Raw genomic sequence first — 18,081 nt, forward strand, 5'->3', positions numbered from 1 at the left:
CAAGAATATAACTACTATAATACTGCTCCTATGTACAAGAATATAACTACTATAATACTGCTCCTATGTACAAGAATATAACTACTATAATACTGCCCCTATGTACAAGAATATAACTACTATAATACTGCCCCATGTACAAGAATATAACTACTATAATACTGCCCCTATGTACAAGAATATAACTACTATAATACTGCTCCTATGTACAAGAATATAACTACTATAATACTGCCCCTATGTACAAGAATATAACTACTATAATACTGCCCCTATGTACAAGAATATAACTACTATAATACTGCCCCTATGTACAAGAATATAACTACTATAATACTGCTCCTATGTACAAGAATATAACTACTATAATACTGCCCCTATGTCCAAGAATATAACTACTATAATACTGCCCCTATGTACAAGAATATAACTACTATAATACTGCTGCTATGTACAAGAATATAACTGCTATAATACTGCTCCTATGTACAAGAATATAACTACTATAATACTGCTCCTATGTACAAGAATATAACTACTATAATACTGCTCCTATGTACAAGAATATAACTACTATAATACTGCTCCTATGTACAAGAATATAACTACTATAATACTGCCCCTATGTACAAGAATATAACTACTATAATACTGCCCCATGTACAAGAATATAACTACTATAATACTGCCCCTATGTACAAGAATATAACTACTATAATACTGCTGCTATGTACAAGAATATAACTGCTATAATACTGCTCCTATGTACAAGAATATAACTACTATAATACTGCCCCCTATGTACAAGAATATAACTACTATAATACTGCTCCTATGTACAAGAATATAACTACTATAATACTGCCCCGATGTACAAGAATGTTACTATAATACTGCCCCTATGTGCAAGAATATAACTACTATAATACTGCTCCTATGTACAAGAATATAACTACTATAATACTGCCCCTATGTACAAGAATATAACTACTATAATACTGCTCCTATGTACAAGAATATAACTACTATAATACTGCCCCTATGTACAAGAATATAACTACTATAATACTGCCCCTATGTACAAGAATATAACTAGTATAATACTGCTCCTATGTACAGGAATATAACTACTATAATACTGCTCCTATGTACAAGAATATAACTACTATAATACTGCTCCTATGTACAGGAATATAACTACTATAATACTGCTCCTATGAACAAGAATATAACTACTATAATACTGCTGCTATGTACAAGAATATAACTACTATAATACTGCTCCTATGTACAAGAATATAACTACTATAATACTGCTCCTATGTAAAAGAATATAACTACTATAATACTGCCCCTATGTACAAGAATGTAACTACTATAATACTGCTCCTATGTACAAGAATGTAACTACTATAATACTGCCCCTATGTACAAGAATATAACTACTATAATACTGCTCCTATGTACAAGAATATAACTACTATAATACTGCTCCTATGTAAAAGAATATAACTACTATAATACTGCTCCTATGTACAAGAATATAACTAGTATAATACTGCTCCTATGTACAGGAATATAACTACTATAATACTGCTCCTATGTACAAGAATATAACTACTATAATACTGCTCCTATGTACAGGAATATAACTACTATAATACTGCTCCTATGAACAAGAATATAACTACTATAATACTGCTGCTATGTACAAGAATATAACTACTATAATACTGCTCCTATGTACAAGAATATAACTACTATAATACTGCTCCTATGTAAAAGAATATAACTACTATAATACTGCCCCTATGTACAAGAATGTAACTACTATAATACTGCTCCTATGTACAAGAATGTAACTACTATAATACTGCTCCTATGTACAAGAATATAACTACTATAATACTGCTCCTATGTACAAGAATATAACTACTATAATACTGCTCCTATGTAAAAGAATGTAACTACTATAATACTGCTCCTATGTACAAGAATATAACTACTATAATACTGCTCCTATGTACAAGAATATAACTACTATAATACTGCTCCTATGTAAAAGAATATAACTACTATAATACTGCCCTCTATGTACAAGAATATAACTACTATAATACTGCTCCTATGTAAAAGAATATAACTACTATAATACTGCCCCTATGTACAAGAATGTAACTACTATAATACTGCTCCTATGTACAAGAATGTAACTACTATAATACTGCCCCTATGTACAGGAATATACAGTGGGGCAAAAAAGTATTTAGTCAGTCAGCAATAGTGCAAGTTCCACCACTTAAAAAGATGAGAGGCGTCTGTAATTTACATCATAGGTAGACCTCAACTATGGGAGACAAACTGAGAAAAAAAATCCAGAAAATCACAGTCTGTTTTTTATCATTTTATTTGCATATTATGGTGGAAAATAAGTATTTGGTCAGAAACAAAATTTCATCTCAATACTTTGTAATATATCCTTTGTTGGCAATGACAGAGGTCAAACGTTTTCAGTAAGTCTTCACAAGGTTGCCACACACTGTTGTTGGTATGTTGGCCCATTCCTCCATGCAGATCTCCTCTAGAGCAGTGATGTTTTTGGCTTTTCGCTTGGCAACACGGACTTTCCCTCCAAAGGTTTTCTATAGGGTTGAGATCTGGAGACTGGCTAGGCCACTCCAGGACCTTGAAATGCTTCTTATGAAGCCACTCCTTCGTTGCCCTGGCGGTGTGCTTTGGATCATTGTCATGTTGAAAGACCCAGCCACGTTTCATCTTCAATGCCCTTGCTGATGGAAGGAGGTTTGCACTCAAAATCTCACAATACATGGCCCCATTCATTCTTTCATGTACCCGGATCAGTCGTCCTGGCCCCTTTGCAGAGAAACAGCCCCAAAGCATGATGTTTCCACCACCATGCTTTACAGTAGGTATGGTGTTTGATGGATGCAACTCAGTATTCTTTTTCCTCCAAACACGACAAGTTGTGTTTCTACCAAACAGTTCCAGTTTGGTTTCATCAGACCATAGGACATTCTCCCAAAACTCCTCTGGATCATCCAAATGCTCTCTAGCAAACTTCAGACGGGCCCGGACATGTACTGGCTTAAGCAGTGGGGACACGCCTGGCACTGCAGGATCTGAGTCCATGGTGGCGTAGTGTGTTACTTATGGTAGGCCTTGTTACATTGGTCCCAGCTCTCTGCAGTTCATTCACTAGGTCCCCCGTGTGGTTCTGGGATTTTTGCTCACCGTTCTTGTGATCATTCTGACCCCACGGGGTGGGATTTTGCGTGGAGCCCCAGATCGAGGGAGATTATCAGTGGTCCTGAATGTCTTCCATTTTCTAATTATTGCTCCCACTGTTGATTTCTTCACTCCAAGCTGGTTGGCTATTGCAGATTCAGTCTTCCCAGCCTGGTGCAGGGCTACAATTTTGTTTCTGGTGTCCTTCCACAGTTGTTTGGTCCTCACCATAGTGGACTTTGGAGTCAGACTGTTTGAGGGTGTGCACAGGTGTCTTTTTATACTGATAACAAGGTCAAACAGGTGCCATTACTACAGGTAATGAGTGGAGGAAAGAGGAGACTCTTAAAGAAGTAGTTACAGGTCTGTGAGAGCCAGAAATCTTGATTGTTTGTTTCTGACCAAATACTTATTTTCCACCAGAATATGCAAATAAAATGATAAAAAAACAGACAATGTGATTTTCTGGATTTTTATTTCTCAGTTTGTCTCCCATAGTTGAGGTCTACCTATGATGTAAATTACAGACGCCTCTCATCTTTTTAAGTGGTGGAACTTGCACTATTGCTGAATGACTAAATACTTTTTTGCCCCACTGTATCTACTATAATACTGCCTCCTATATACAAGAATATAACTACTATAACACTGCTCCTATGTACAAGAATATAACTACTATAATACTGCTCCTATGTACAAGAATATAACTACTATAATACTGCCCTCTATGTACAAGAATATAACTACTATAATACTGTTCCTATGTACAAGAATATAACTACTATAATACTGTTCCTATGTACAAGAATATAACTACTATAATACTGCCCCTATGTACAAGAATATAACTACTATAATACTGCTCCTATGTGCAAGAATATAACTACTATAATACTGCCCCTATGTACAAGAATATAACTACTATAATATTGCTCCTATGTACAAGAATATAACTACTATAATACTGCTCCTATGTACAAGAATATAACTACTATAATACTGCCCCTATGTACAAGAATATAACTACTATAATACTGCTCATATGTACAAGAATATAACTACTATAATACTGCCCCTATATACAAGAATATAACTACTATAATGCTGCTCCCTATGTACAAGAATATAACTAATATAATACTGCTCCCTATATACAAGAATATAACTACTATAATACTGCTCATATGTACAAGAATATAACTACTATAATACTGCCCCTATATACAAGAATATAACTACTATAATGCTGCTCCCTATGTACAAGAATATAACTAATATAATACTGCTCCCTATATACAAGAATATAACTACTATAATACTGCTCATATGTACAAGAATATAACTACTATAATACTGCCCCTATATACAAGAATATAACTACTATAATGCTGCTCCCTATGTACAAGAATATAACTAATATAATACTGCTCCCTATGTACAAGAATATAACTACTATAATACTGCCCCTATGTACAAGAATATAACTACTATAATACTGCTCCTATGTACAAGAATATAACTACTATAATACTGCTCCTATGTACAAGAATATAACTACTATAATACTGCTCCTATATACGAGAATATAACTACTATAATACTGCTCATATGTACAAGAATATAACAACTATAATACTGCCCCTATATACAAGAATATAACTACTATAATACTGCTCATATGTACAAGAATATAACTACTATAATACTGCCCCTATATACAAGAATATAACTACTATAATACTGCCCCTATGTACAAGAATATAACTACTATAATACTGCCCCTATGTACAAGAATATAACAACTATAACACTGCCCCTATGTACAAGAATATAACTACGATAATACTGCTCCTATGTACAAGAATATAACTACTATAATACTGCTCCTATGTACAAGAATATAACTACTATAATACTGCCCCTATGTACAAGAATATAACAACTATAACACTGCCCCTATGTACAAGAATATAACTACGATAATACTGCCCCTATATACAAGAATATAACTACTATAATACTGCCCCTATATACAAGAATATAACTACTATAATACTGCCCCTATGTACAAGAATATAACTACTACAATACTGCTCCTATATACAAGAATATAACTACTATAATACTGCCCCTATGTACAAGAATATAACTACTATAATACTGCTCCTATGTACAAGAATATAACTACTATAATACTGCACATATATACAAGAATATAACTACTATAATACTGCCCCTATGTACAAGAATATAACTACTATAATACTGCCTCTATGTACAAGAATATAACTACTATAATACTGCCCCTATGTACAAGAATATAACTACTATAATACTGCCCCCATGTACAAGAATATAACTACTATAATACTGTTCCTATGTACAAGAATATAACTACTGTAATACTGCTCCTATATACGAGAATATAACTACTATAATACTGCTCATATGTACAAGAATATAACAACTATAATACAGCTCCTATATACAAGAATATAACTACTATAATACTGCTCATATGTACAAGAATATAACTACTATAATACTGCCCCTATATACAAGAATATAACTACTATAATACTGCTCATATGTACAAGAATATAACTACTATAATACTGCTCATATGTACAAGAATATAACTACTATAATACTGCCCCTATATACAAGAATATAACTACTATAATACTGCTCATATGTACAAGAATATAACTAATATAATACTGCTCCCTATATACAAGAATATAACTACTATAATACTGCTCATATGTACAAGAATATAACTACTATAATACTGCCCCTATATACAAGAATATAACTACTATAATGCTGCTCCCTATGTACAAGAATATAACTAATATAATACTGCTCCCTATATACAAGAATATAACTACTATAATACTGCTCATATGTACAAGAATATAACTACTATAATACTGCCCCTATATACAAGAATATAACTACTATAATGCTGCTCCCTATGTACAAGAATATAACTAATATAATACTGCTCCCTATGTACAAGAATATAACTACTATAATACTGCCCCTATGTACAAGAATATAACTACTATAATACTGCTCCTATGTACAAGAATATAACTACTATAATACTGCTCCTATGTACAAGAATATAACTACTATAATACTGCTCCTATATACGAGAATATAACTACTATAATACTGCTCATATGTACAAGAATATAACAACTATAATACTGCCCCTATATACAAGAATATAACTACTATAATACTGCCCCTATGTACAAGAATATAACTACTATAATACTGCTCCTATGTACAAGAATATAACTACTATAATACTGCCCCTATGTACAAGAATATAACTACTATAATACTGCTCCTATGTACAAGAATATAACTACTATAATACTGCTCATATGTACAAGAATATAACTACTACAATACTGCTCCTATATACAAGAATATAACTACTATAATACTGCCCCTATGTACAAGAATATAACTACTATAATACTGCTCCTATGTACAAGAATATAACTACTATAATACTGCACATATATACAAGAATATAACTACTATAATACTGCCCCTATGTACAAGAATATAACTACTATAATACTGCTCCTATGTGCAAGAATATAACTACTATAATACTGCCCCTATGTACAAGAATATAACTACTATAATACTGCCCCTATGTACAAGAATATAACTACTATAATACTGCCCCCTATGTACAAGAACATAACTACTATAATACTGCCTCTATGTACAAGAATATAACTACTATAATACTGCCCCTATGTACAAGAATATAACTACTATAATACTGCCTCTATGTACAAGAATATAACTACTATAATACTGCCCCTATGTACAAGAATATAACTACTATAATACTGCCCCCATGTACAAGAATATAACTACTATAATACTGTTCCTATGTACAAGAATATAACTACTGTAATACTGCTCCTATATACGAGAATATAACTACTATAATACTGCTCATATGTACAAGAATATAACAACTATAATACTGCCCCTATATACAAGAATATAACTACTATAATACTGCTCATATGTACAAGAATATAACAACTATCATACTGCTCCTATGTACAAGAATATAACTACTACAATACTGCTCCTATATACAAGAATATAACTACTATAATACTGCTCATATGTACAAGAACATAACTACTATAATACTGCCCCTATGTACAAGAATATAACTACTATAATACTGCTCCTATGTACAAGAATATAACTACTATAATACTGCACATATATACAAGAATATAACTACTATAATACTGCCCCTATGTACAAGAATATAACTACTATAATACTGCTCCTATGTGCAAGAATATAACTACTATAATACTGCCCCTATGTACAAGAATATAACTACTATAATACTGCCCCCTATGTACAAGAATATAAGTACTATAATACTGTCCCCTATGTACAAGAACATAACTACTATAATACTGCCTCTATGTACAAGAATATAACTACTATAATACTGCCCCTATGTACAAGAATATAACTACTATAATACTGCCCCTATGTACAAGAATATAACTACTATAATACTGCTCCTATGTACAAGAATATAACTACTATAATACTGCCCCTATATACAAGAATATAACTACTATAATACTGCTCCTATATACAAGAATATAACTACTATAATACTGCTCATATGTACAAGAATATAACTACTATAATACTGCCCCTATATACAAGAATATAACTACTATAATACTGCTCCTATGTACAAGAATATAACTACTACAATACTGCTCCTATATACAAGAATATAACTACTATAATACTGCTCATATGTACAAGAATATAACTACTATAATACTGCTCCTATATACGAGAATATAACTACTATAATACTGCTCATATGTACAAGAATATAACAACTATAATACTGCCCCTATATACAAGAATATAACTACTATAATACTGCTCATATGTACAAGAATATAACTACTATAATACTGCCCCTATATACAAGAATATAACTACTATAATACTGCTCATATGTACAAGAATATAACTACTATAATACTGCTCATATGTACAAGAATATAACTACTATAATACTGCCCCTATGTACAAGAATATAACTACTATAATTCTGATCCTATGTACAAGAATATAACTACTATAATACTGCCCCTATGTACAAGAATATAACTACTATAATACTGCCCCCATGTACAAGAATATAACTACTATAATACTGTTCCTATGTACAAGAATATAACTACTGTAATACTGCTCCTATATACGAGAATATAACTACTATAATACTGCTCATATGTACAAGAATATAACAACTATAATACTGCCCCTATATACAAGAATATAACTACTATAATACTGCTCATATGTACAAGAATATAACAACTATAATACTGCTCCTATGTACAAGAATATAACTACTACAATACTGCTCCTATATACAAGAATATAACTACTATAATACTGCTCATATGTACAAGAACATAACTACTATAATACTGCCCCTATGTACAAGAATATAACTACTATAATACTGCTCCTATGTACAAGAATATAACTACTATAATACTGCACATATATACAAGAATATAACTACTATAATACTGCCCCTATGTACAAGAATATAACTACTATAATACTGCTCCTATGTGCAAGAATATAACTACTATAATACTGCCCCTATGTACAAGAATATAACTACTATAATACTGCCCCCTATGTACAAGAATATAAGTACTATAATACTGTCCCCTATGTACAAGAACATAACTACTATAATACTGCCTCTATGTACAAGAATATAACTACTATAATACTGCCCCTATGTACAAGAATATAACTACTATAATACTGCCCCTATGTACAAGAATATAACTACTATAATACTGCTCCTATGTACAAGAATATAACTACTATAATACTGCCCCTATATACAAGAATATAACTACTATAATACTGCTCCTATATACAAGAATATAACTACTATAATACTGCTCATATGTACAAGAATATAACTACTATAATACTGCCCCTATATACAAGAATATAACTACTATAATACTGCTCCTATGTACAAGAATATAACTACTACAATACTGCTCCTATATACAAGAATATAACTACTATAATACTGCTCATATGTACAAGAACATAACTACTATAATACTGCCCCTATGTACAAGAATATAACTACTATAATACTGCTCCTATGTACAAGAATATAACTACTATAATACTGCACATATATACAAGAATATAACTACTATAATACTGCCCCTATGTACAAGAATATAACTACTATAATACTGCTCCTATGTACAAGAATATAACTACTATAATACTGCCTCTATGTACAAGAATATAACTACTATAATACTGCCCCTATGTACAAGAATATAACTACTATAATACTGCTCCTATGTACAAGAATATAACTACTATAATACTGCCTCTATGTACAAGAATATAACTACTATAATACTGCCCCTATGTACAAGAATATAACTACTATAATACTGCCCCTATGTACAAGAATATAACTACTATAATACTGCCCCCTATGTACAAGAATATAACTACTATAATACTGTCCCCTATGTACAAGAACATAACTACTATAATACTGCTCCTATGTACAAGAATATAACTACTATAATACTGCCCCTATGTACAAGAATATAACTACTATAATACTGCTCCTAGGTACAAGAATATAACTACTATAATACTGCTCCTATATACGAGAATATAACTACTATAATACTGCTCATATGTACAAGAATATAACTACTATAATACTGCCCCTATATACAAGAATATAACTACTATAATACTGCTCCTATGTACAAGAATATAACTACTACAATACTGCTCCTATATACAAGAATATAACTACTATAATACTGCTCATATGTACAAGAACATAACTACTATAATACTGCCCCTATGTACAAGAATATAACTACTATAATACTGCTCCTATGTACAAGAATATAACTACTATAATACTGCCCCTGTGTACAAGAGTATAACTACTATAATACTGCCCCCTATGTACAAGAATATAAGTACTATAATACTGTCCCCTATGTACAAGAACATAACTACTATAATACTGCCTCTATGTACAAGAATATAACTACTATAATACTGCCCCTATGTACAAGAATATAACTACTATAATATTGCCCCCTATATATAAGAATATAACTACTATAATACTGCCCCTATATACAAGAATATAACTACTATAATACTGCTCCCATGTACAAGAATATAACTACTATAATACTGCCCCATGTACAAGAATATAACTACTATAATACTGCCCCTATGTACAAGAATATAACTACTATAATACTGCTCCTATGTACAAGAATATAACTACTATAATACTGCCCCATGTACAAGAATATAACTACTATAATACTGCTCCTATGTACAAGAACATAACTACTATAATACTGCCCCATGTACAAGAATATAACTACTATAATATTGCTCCTATGTACAAGAATATAACTACTATAATACTGCCCCTATGTACAAGAATATAACTACTATAATACTGCCCCTATATACAAGAATATAACTACTATAATACTGCTCATATGTACAAGAATATAACTACTATAATACTGCTCCTATGTACAAGAATATAACTACTATAATACTGCTCATATGTACAAGAATATTACTACTATAATACTGCCCCTATGTACAAGAAAACAACTACTATAATACTGCTCCTATGTACAAGAATATAACTACTATAATACTGCACATATATACAAGAATATAACTACTATAATACTGCCCCATGTACAAGAATATAACTACTATAATACCGCTCCTATGTACAAGAATATAACTACTATAATTCTGATCCTATGTACAAGAATATAACTACTATAATACTGCTCCTATGTACAAGAATATAACTACTATAATTCTGATCCTATGTACAAGAATATAACTACTGTTATACTGCCCCTATGTACAAGAATATAACTACTATAATACTGCTCCTATGTACAAGAATATAACTACTATAATACTGCTCCTATGTACAAGAATATATCTACTATAATACTGCTCCTCTGTACAAGAATATAACTACTATAATACTGCTCCTATGTACAAGAATATAACTACTATAATTCTGATCCTATGTACAAGAATATAACTACTGTTATACTGCCCCTATGTACAAGAATATAACTACTATAATACTGCTCCTATGTACAAGAATATAACTACTATAATACTGCTCCTATGTACAAGAATATAACTACTATAATACTGCTCCTATGTACAAGAATATAACTACTATAATACTGCTCCTATGTACAAGAATATAACTACTATAATACTGCTCCTATGTACAAGAATATATCTACTATAATACTGCCCCTATATACAAGAATATAACTACTATAATACTGCCCCTATATACAAGAATATAACTACTATAATACTGCCCCTATATACAAGAATATAACTACTATAATACTGCTCCTATGTACAAGAATATATCTACTATAATACTGCCCCTATATACAAGAATATAACTACTATAATACTGCTCCTATGTACAAGAATATAACTACTATAATACTGCTCCTATGTACAAGAATATAACTACTGTAATACTGGCAGTAGAAAAAAAAGGAAAAAACATCCTGCACTCTTGAAGTGGATGAAAACTGAATAAAAAAGACCTTTTATTTTCCAAAAAATTAAAATACAATTTAGTTTAAGAAAATGTCGATCTGAGGGTTTAAATGTAGAATGCGCTCTTAGTTATATTAGGGGGGTAGTGGATGCAGAGTGTACAGCGATGTCCTCATTGAGCTCAGCAGAGCGATGTTGGTCGGTGACGGGGTGATAGCCCCTCGCTTGTGTCTTTGCTCACAGTCATGCATATTGCGGGAGACACAGGTGATCACATGTTTACGGCGTCGCTTCATTTTTTCTAATCGTTCCCCAGTCGTACAGATAAGAGTAGGGCCTTTCCGTTTGTGAGGCGCAAACCTTCAGGAGTTCCACCTTGTCTCAATTTACATAACCACGCCCTTTATCTTAATGGGTACGCCCACAAATATGGATAGCTCCGCCTCCATTGCTAGCACCGACTACGCAGCTCTTACAGCTCCGCCTTGTTTCTTCAGGGGGACTACACTCCTGTTTATCGGGGCATTCCCATTTGACTATGTACAGAACTTTATCTTCTCTGTTCACAGAAAGCTGCATTAATAATCCCTTAGTTAGCAGAGTTGTAGCCGGGACTTTACCTGTAGCGCAGGTCATCGTCCTCTCCGCCCCAGCCCCAGTAGTTGTTGGAATAGCCGTTCACCTTGGCAATCTGCTTCCTGGTCATAGCAGTGACACCTCCAAAGTATCCCTTATACTTCAACCTAAAGGAAGAATGAAAGTAGAGGAGACAATCCACTTAGAAAGAACAAGCATAAAATTGTCTTTCTAATAGAATGAGCTCTGCTGTGCTGATACAGAGCTCCAAATCCTCTGCAGAGAAGCATGTTCTTGCTACTATCGTTCCCCACATAATGATGAAACTGCTCTTTGCCCACATACAGGTCTAATGCGTCGAGGAACTGTCCCAATTCTGACACGGTTTACTCTACTATCCATTCTATTAGAAGATATAGCTCTTCTTCATTGACACTCTGCCAGCACAATAGGTACTGGAGCTTCCTTGTCTCCCTTCCCAGCATGTTTTGTTCCTACCACTGTCCAAATGCTTGTTTGACAAGAATTTAACCCCCCCTGTATACACTTTTACATACAGAGAAGCAGAAACAAAAACCTACTACTTCCTTTTTGTAGAGGGACAAAAACCCGTCCCCTACTTAGAGGGACAAGGATCCAGCCCCATTTTCTATAGAGGGATGAAGATCCACCCACACTGCCTGTAGAGATACAAAGATCCACCTCCAGTTTCTGCATAAACACTCACCCCAACTTCCTGTTCTGAGATTAAATCTGACACATTTTTATGAAGAGAAACAAAGACTTGCCCTCACTTCCAGTAGAGACAAATACCTCCACTTCCTGTAGAGACAAAGATTCACCCCCACTTCCTGTAGAGACAAAGACCTCCACTTCCTGTAGAGACAAAGATACACCCCCACTTCCTGTAGAGACAAAGACCTCCACTTCCTGTAGAGACAAAGATACACCTCCACTTCCTGTAGAGACAAAGATCTCCACTTCCTGTAGAGACAAAGATTCACCCCCACTTCCTGTAAAGACAAAGACCTCCACTTCCTGTAGAGACAAAGATTCACCCCCACTTCCTGTAGAGACAAAGACCTCCACTTCCTGTAGAGACAAAGACCTCCACTTCCTGTAGAGACAAAGACCTCCACTTCCTGTAGACAAAGACCTCCACTTCCTGTAGAGACAAAGATCTCCACTTCCTGTAGAGACAAAGATTCACCCCCACTTCCTGTAGAGACAAAGATTCACCCCCACTTCCTGTAGAGACAAAGATTCACCCCCACTTCCTGTAGAGACAAAGATTCACCCCCACTTCCTGTAGAGACAAAGATTCACCCCCACTTCCTGTAGAGACAAAGATTCACCCCCACTTCCTGTAGAGACAAAGATTCACCCCCACTTCCTGTAGAGACAAAGATTCACCCCCACTTCCTGTAGAGACAAAGACCTCCACTTCCTGTAGAGACCAGATTCACCCCACTTCCTGTAGAGACAAAAACCTGCCCTCACGTCCTGTAGAGACAACCCTCCCAATTCCTGTAGAGAGACTAGACCCTCCCCACTTTCTAAAGAAAGACCCTCCTCCACTTGCTGTAGAGACAGAGACCTACCCTCACTCCGTGAAGAGACAAAGACCAGCCCTTACTTCCTGTAGAGACCCCCCCTCACTTCCTTACTGGATTCCACTTGACAGCAGGCTGCACCAGTAAGTTCCATAGGATAGAGACACCAATTGGATAGCACTTTGGGTTCATTTTTTTGTGAAAATACTTGATAATGTTATTAATAATTGATTTGACCATCAGATGAGCCGAAAGTTTATGAAAGACAAAAACAATCTGAATAAACTTAATATCTGGCTACTTGCATCTATCAGTAAAGGGAGCTGACTGCATACTGAGCATACATTGGACTCAATAATAAACCAGTATGCAGCAAGCTCCCCCTAGTGGTGGCTTCAGGCAGGAAGAGTTTATCACTTTGATTCCTTTTAAAGGGAATTTGGAGCTTGATACCAGAAAAACTGATCGCTGACTGCTATAAGGATTATCATGAAATCTATTAGATATTGTTCTATATAAAGTGGGGAAAATAATTACTTGATACACTGCAGATTTTGCGGTTTTTCCACCTCCATTCCAAAGAATGGAGAGGTCTGTAATTTTTATCGTAGGCACACATCAACGATGAAAGGAAGAATCTTAAAAAATAAAATCATTGTATGATTTTTACATAATTAATTTGCATTTATTGCATGAAATAAGTATTTGATACAATAGAAAAACAGAGCTTAATATTTTGTCTAGAAACCTTTGTTTGCAGTTACACAGATCAGACGTTTCCTGTAGTTCTTGACCAGGTTTGTACACACTGCGGCAGGGATATTGGCCCCCTCCTCCTTACAGATCTCCTGATCTTTCAGGTTTTGGGGCTATCACTGGGCAACATTGAGTTTCAGCTCCTCCGAAGATTTTCTATTGGGTTCAGGTCTAAATTCTGGCTAGGCCACTCCAGGACCTTGAAGTGTTTCTTACGGGCCAACTCCTTACTTGCCTTGGCTATGTTTTTCAGATCATTGTCATGCTGGAAGACCCAGCCACGACCCATCTTCAATGCTCTTAGTGAGAGAGAAGGAGGTTGTTGGTCAAAATCTCAGGATACATGACTCCATCCATCCTCCCTTCAATATGGTACACTTGTCCTTTCCCCTTTGCAGAAAAGCACCCCCAAAGTATGAAGTTTCCCCCACCATGCTTCACAGTTGGGACGGTGTTCTTGGGGTTGCACTCATCCTTATTCTTCCTCTAAACACGACGAGTGGAGTTGATACCCAAAAGTTCTATTTTGGTCTCATTTGAACACATGACCTTCTCCCATGCCTCCTCTGGATCATCCAGATGGTCATTGGCAAACTTCAAACAGGCCTGGACATGTGCTGAGTGAGCAGGGAACCTTGCGTGTCCTGCTGGATTTTAATCCATGATGGCGTAGTGTGCTACTAACGGTAATGCTTGGGACTGTGGTCCCAGCTCTCTTCAGGTTATTGACCAGGTCCTCCTATTTAGTTCTGGGCTGATTCCTGACCTTTCTCAGAATCATCCTTACTCCACGAGGCGAGGTCTTAATAATAATTTTATTTCTATAGTGCCAACATATTCCGCAGCACTTTACATTTTAGAGGGGACTTGTACAGACAATAAAGACATTACAGAATAACAATAATCACATAAATCAACAGATACCAAGAGGAGTGAGGGCTCTGCTGCTCGCAAGCTTACAAACTATGAGGAAATAGGAAAGGTGATGATGACACGAAAGGTGGATGGTAACAAGTGCTTTCATTGTTCTGAGCAGCCATAGTGTAAGAAATCAGGTGTTCATGTAATGCTGCTGGAACCGGGCTATTAAATGCATAAAGCGTGAGAGAACATGATACAAGGGACCTGGTTATGAAGACAAATTTGATTAGGCAACAGAGAGATAGTTAGATAAATGTTTTGAGGCTGTAGGCCAGTCTGGAGAAATGCGTTTTTAGGGCATGCTTAAAACTGTGAGCATTGGGGATTAATCGAATTATCCTGTGTAGTGCATTCCAAAGAATTGGCGCAGCACGTAAGAGGCCTTGGAGATGGGAGTGGGAGGTTCTGATTATTGAGGATGTTAATCTTAGGTCATTAGCAGAACGGAGGGTACAGGTAGGGTGGTAGACTGAGACCAGGGAGGAGATGTAGGGTGGTGCTGAACCGTGGAGCGCTTTGTGGGTGAGAGTGATAAGTTTATATTGAACTCTGGAGTTTATGGGTAACCAGTGCAATGACTGGCAGAGGGTGGAGGCATCAGTGTAACGACTGGTGAGGAATATGATCCTGGCAGCAGCATTCAAGACAGATTGCAGAGGGGAGAGTTTGGTAAGAGGGAGGCTGTTTAGTAGAGAGTTACAATAGTCCAGACGAGAATGAATAAGACCAACAGCAAGAGTCGTAGTACGAAAAGAGATCTTGCACGGAGCCCTAGACTGAGGAAGGTTGGGAGTCATCTTGTGTTTCTTCCATTTTCTAATAGTTGTGCCAACAGTTGTTTCCTTCTCACCAAGCTGATTGCCTATTGTCCTTTAGTCCATCCCAGCCTTGTGCAGATCTTCAATTTTGTCCCTGGTGTCCTTAGATTACTCTTTGGTCTTGGCCATGGTGGAGAGGTTGGCGTATGATTGAGTGTGTGGACAGGTGTATGTTATACAGGTAACGAGATCACACAGGAGCAATTAATACAGGTAATGAGTGCAGAGTAGGAGGCTTCTTACAGAAAAACTAACAGGTCTGTGAGAGCCAGAATTCTTGCTGGTGGGTCGCTGATCAAATACTGATATTTGCTGATATTTAACAATCCTACAATGTGATTTTCTGGTTTGTATTTGTAGATTCTGTCTCTCACAGGTGAAGTGTACCTACGATAAAAATTACAGACCTCTCCATTCTTTGTAGGTGGGAAAACTGCAAAATCAGCAGCGTATCAAATACTTATTTTCCCCACTGTATTTGAAGTGTTTTTGTTCTTAACTTTACCATTACCGATTGTGTATAATGGAAACAGTCAGTATCCGTGCTGATACACATCTATTTTACATTCCAACCTTTGCTCTAAAACTGTGTTCTTTAACTTATACAATGACTCCACAATTATCAAGACCAAGAAGAGGAAAAACTATTTTCTTGGTTTTTTTTAACCATCTGGTGACACAACGATACACCAAGTTTTACTAGAAAGAACGACTCCTGACACATGAGAATCTGCGGAGACGTTTCCTCCTTACTTGTATCCGGTGGCGTTGCGGCCCACCACCATGTGTTTGGGTTCACTGTCACAGAGGTAACTGTTAAAGTCGTTCTCCGGGACCAGATCCACGTCGTGGAATATAAAGCAGTCCCAATTCTCCTCTTTTAATGCCTCCAAGTACCCAATATTCAGCAGCTTGGCTCTGTTAAAGGTGACATCTCCAGCCTGCAGGACACAAAAAGATATAAATTAAATCTCCCTGCAGCCCCTGCTTGTTCGGCATCTTCACAGAGCTAGTTAAGGTGATTTGCATTCCGGAAAGCGTCTTTTTTTTTTTTTTTTTTTGCTGACTGTTTCCAGTAACAACCAACATAATTCCTGGCCGTTCACACCTGATGAATGACGTAAATGGCATAGTCCAGCTGCTGCCTCTGGAGGAACGGATGTAGGTTATAAAGTAGGTACGTGAGGTGCTTCTCCCGATTCCGGTGCGGGATCAGAATGGCTACTCTCTGCTGGGCTCTGCAGTCCTCTGGTTGGTAATATCCATTGCTCACCATAGGAAACTTCTTTTCCACATTCGCTAGAGTGAGGTTGGGTGGAAATGTCAGCGGCACAACCCCCTCTGTAATTTAAGAAAAAAAAAATTATTATTATGCTTTGCTTATATAGCGCTTTACATACATTATCATCGCTGTCCCCATTAGGGCTCACAATCTAAATTCCCTATCAGTATGTCTTTGGAGTGTAGGAGGAAACCCACATAAACACAGGCAGAACATACAAACTCCT

General features: G+C 35.5%; 1 protein-coding gene across 3 annotated transcripts in view; it reads right to left on the reverse strand.

Moving 5' to 3' along the window:
• Positions 1-18,081, reverse strand: part of B4GALT4 (beta-1,4-galactosyltransferase 4) — a 163,870-nt gene that overhangs the window by 15,857 nt on the left and 129,932 nt on the right. For all 3 annotated transcript variants that reach the window (XM_077293731.1, XM_077293729.1, XM_077293730.1), the window contains 3 exons: positions 17,682-17,914; positions 17,327-17,514; positions 12,570-12,692 (listed from right to left, as the gene is read on the reverse strand). In XM_077293731.1, the coding sequence (XP_077149846.1) occupies positions 12,570-12,692; positions 17,327-17,514; positions 17,682-17,914 (544 nt within the window). The remainder of the gene's footprint in view (positions 1-12,569; positions 12,693-17,326; positions 17,515-17,681; positions 17,915-18,081) is intronic.

Source organism: Ranitomeya variabilis, chromosome 3 (genome assembly GCF_051348905.1).
Source record: "Ranitomeya variabilis isolate aRanVar5 chromosome 3, aRanVar5.hap1, whole genome shotgun sequence".
NCBI classification, from domain to species: domain Eukaryota; kingdom Metazoa; phylum Chordata; class Amphibia; order Anura; family Dendrobatidae; genus Ranitomeya; species Ranitomeya variabilis.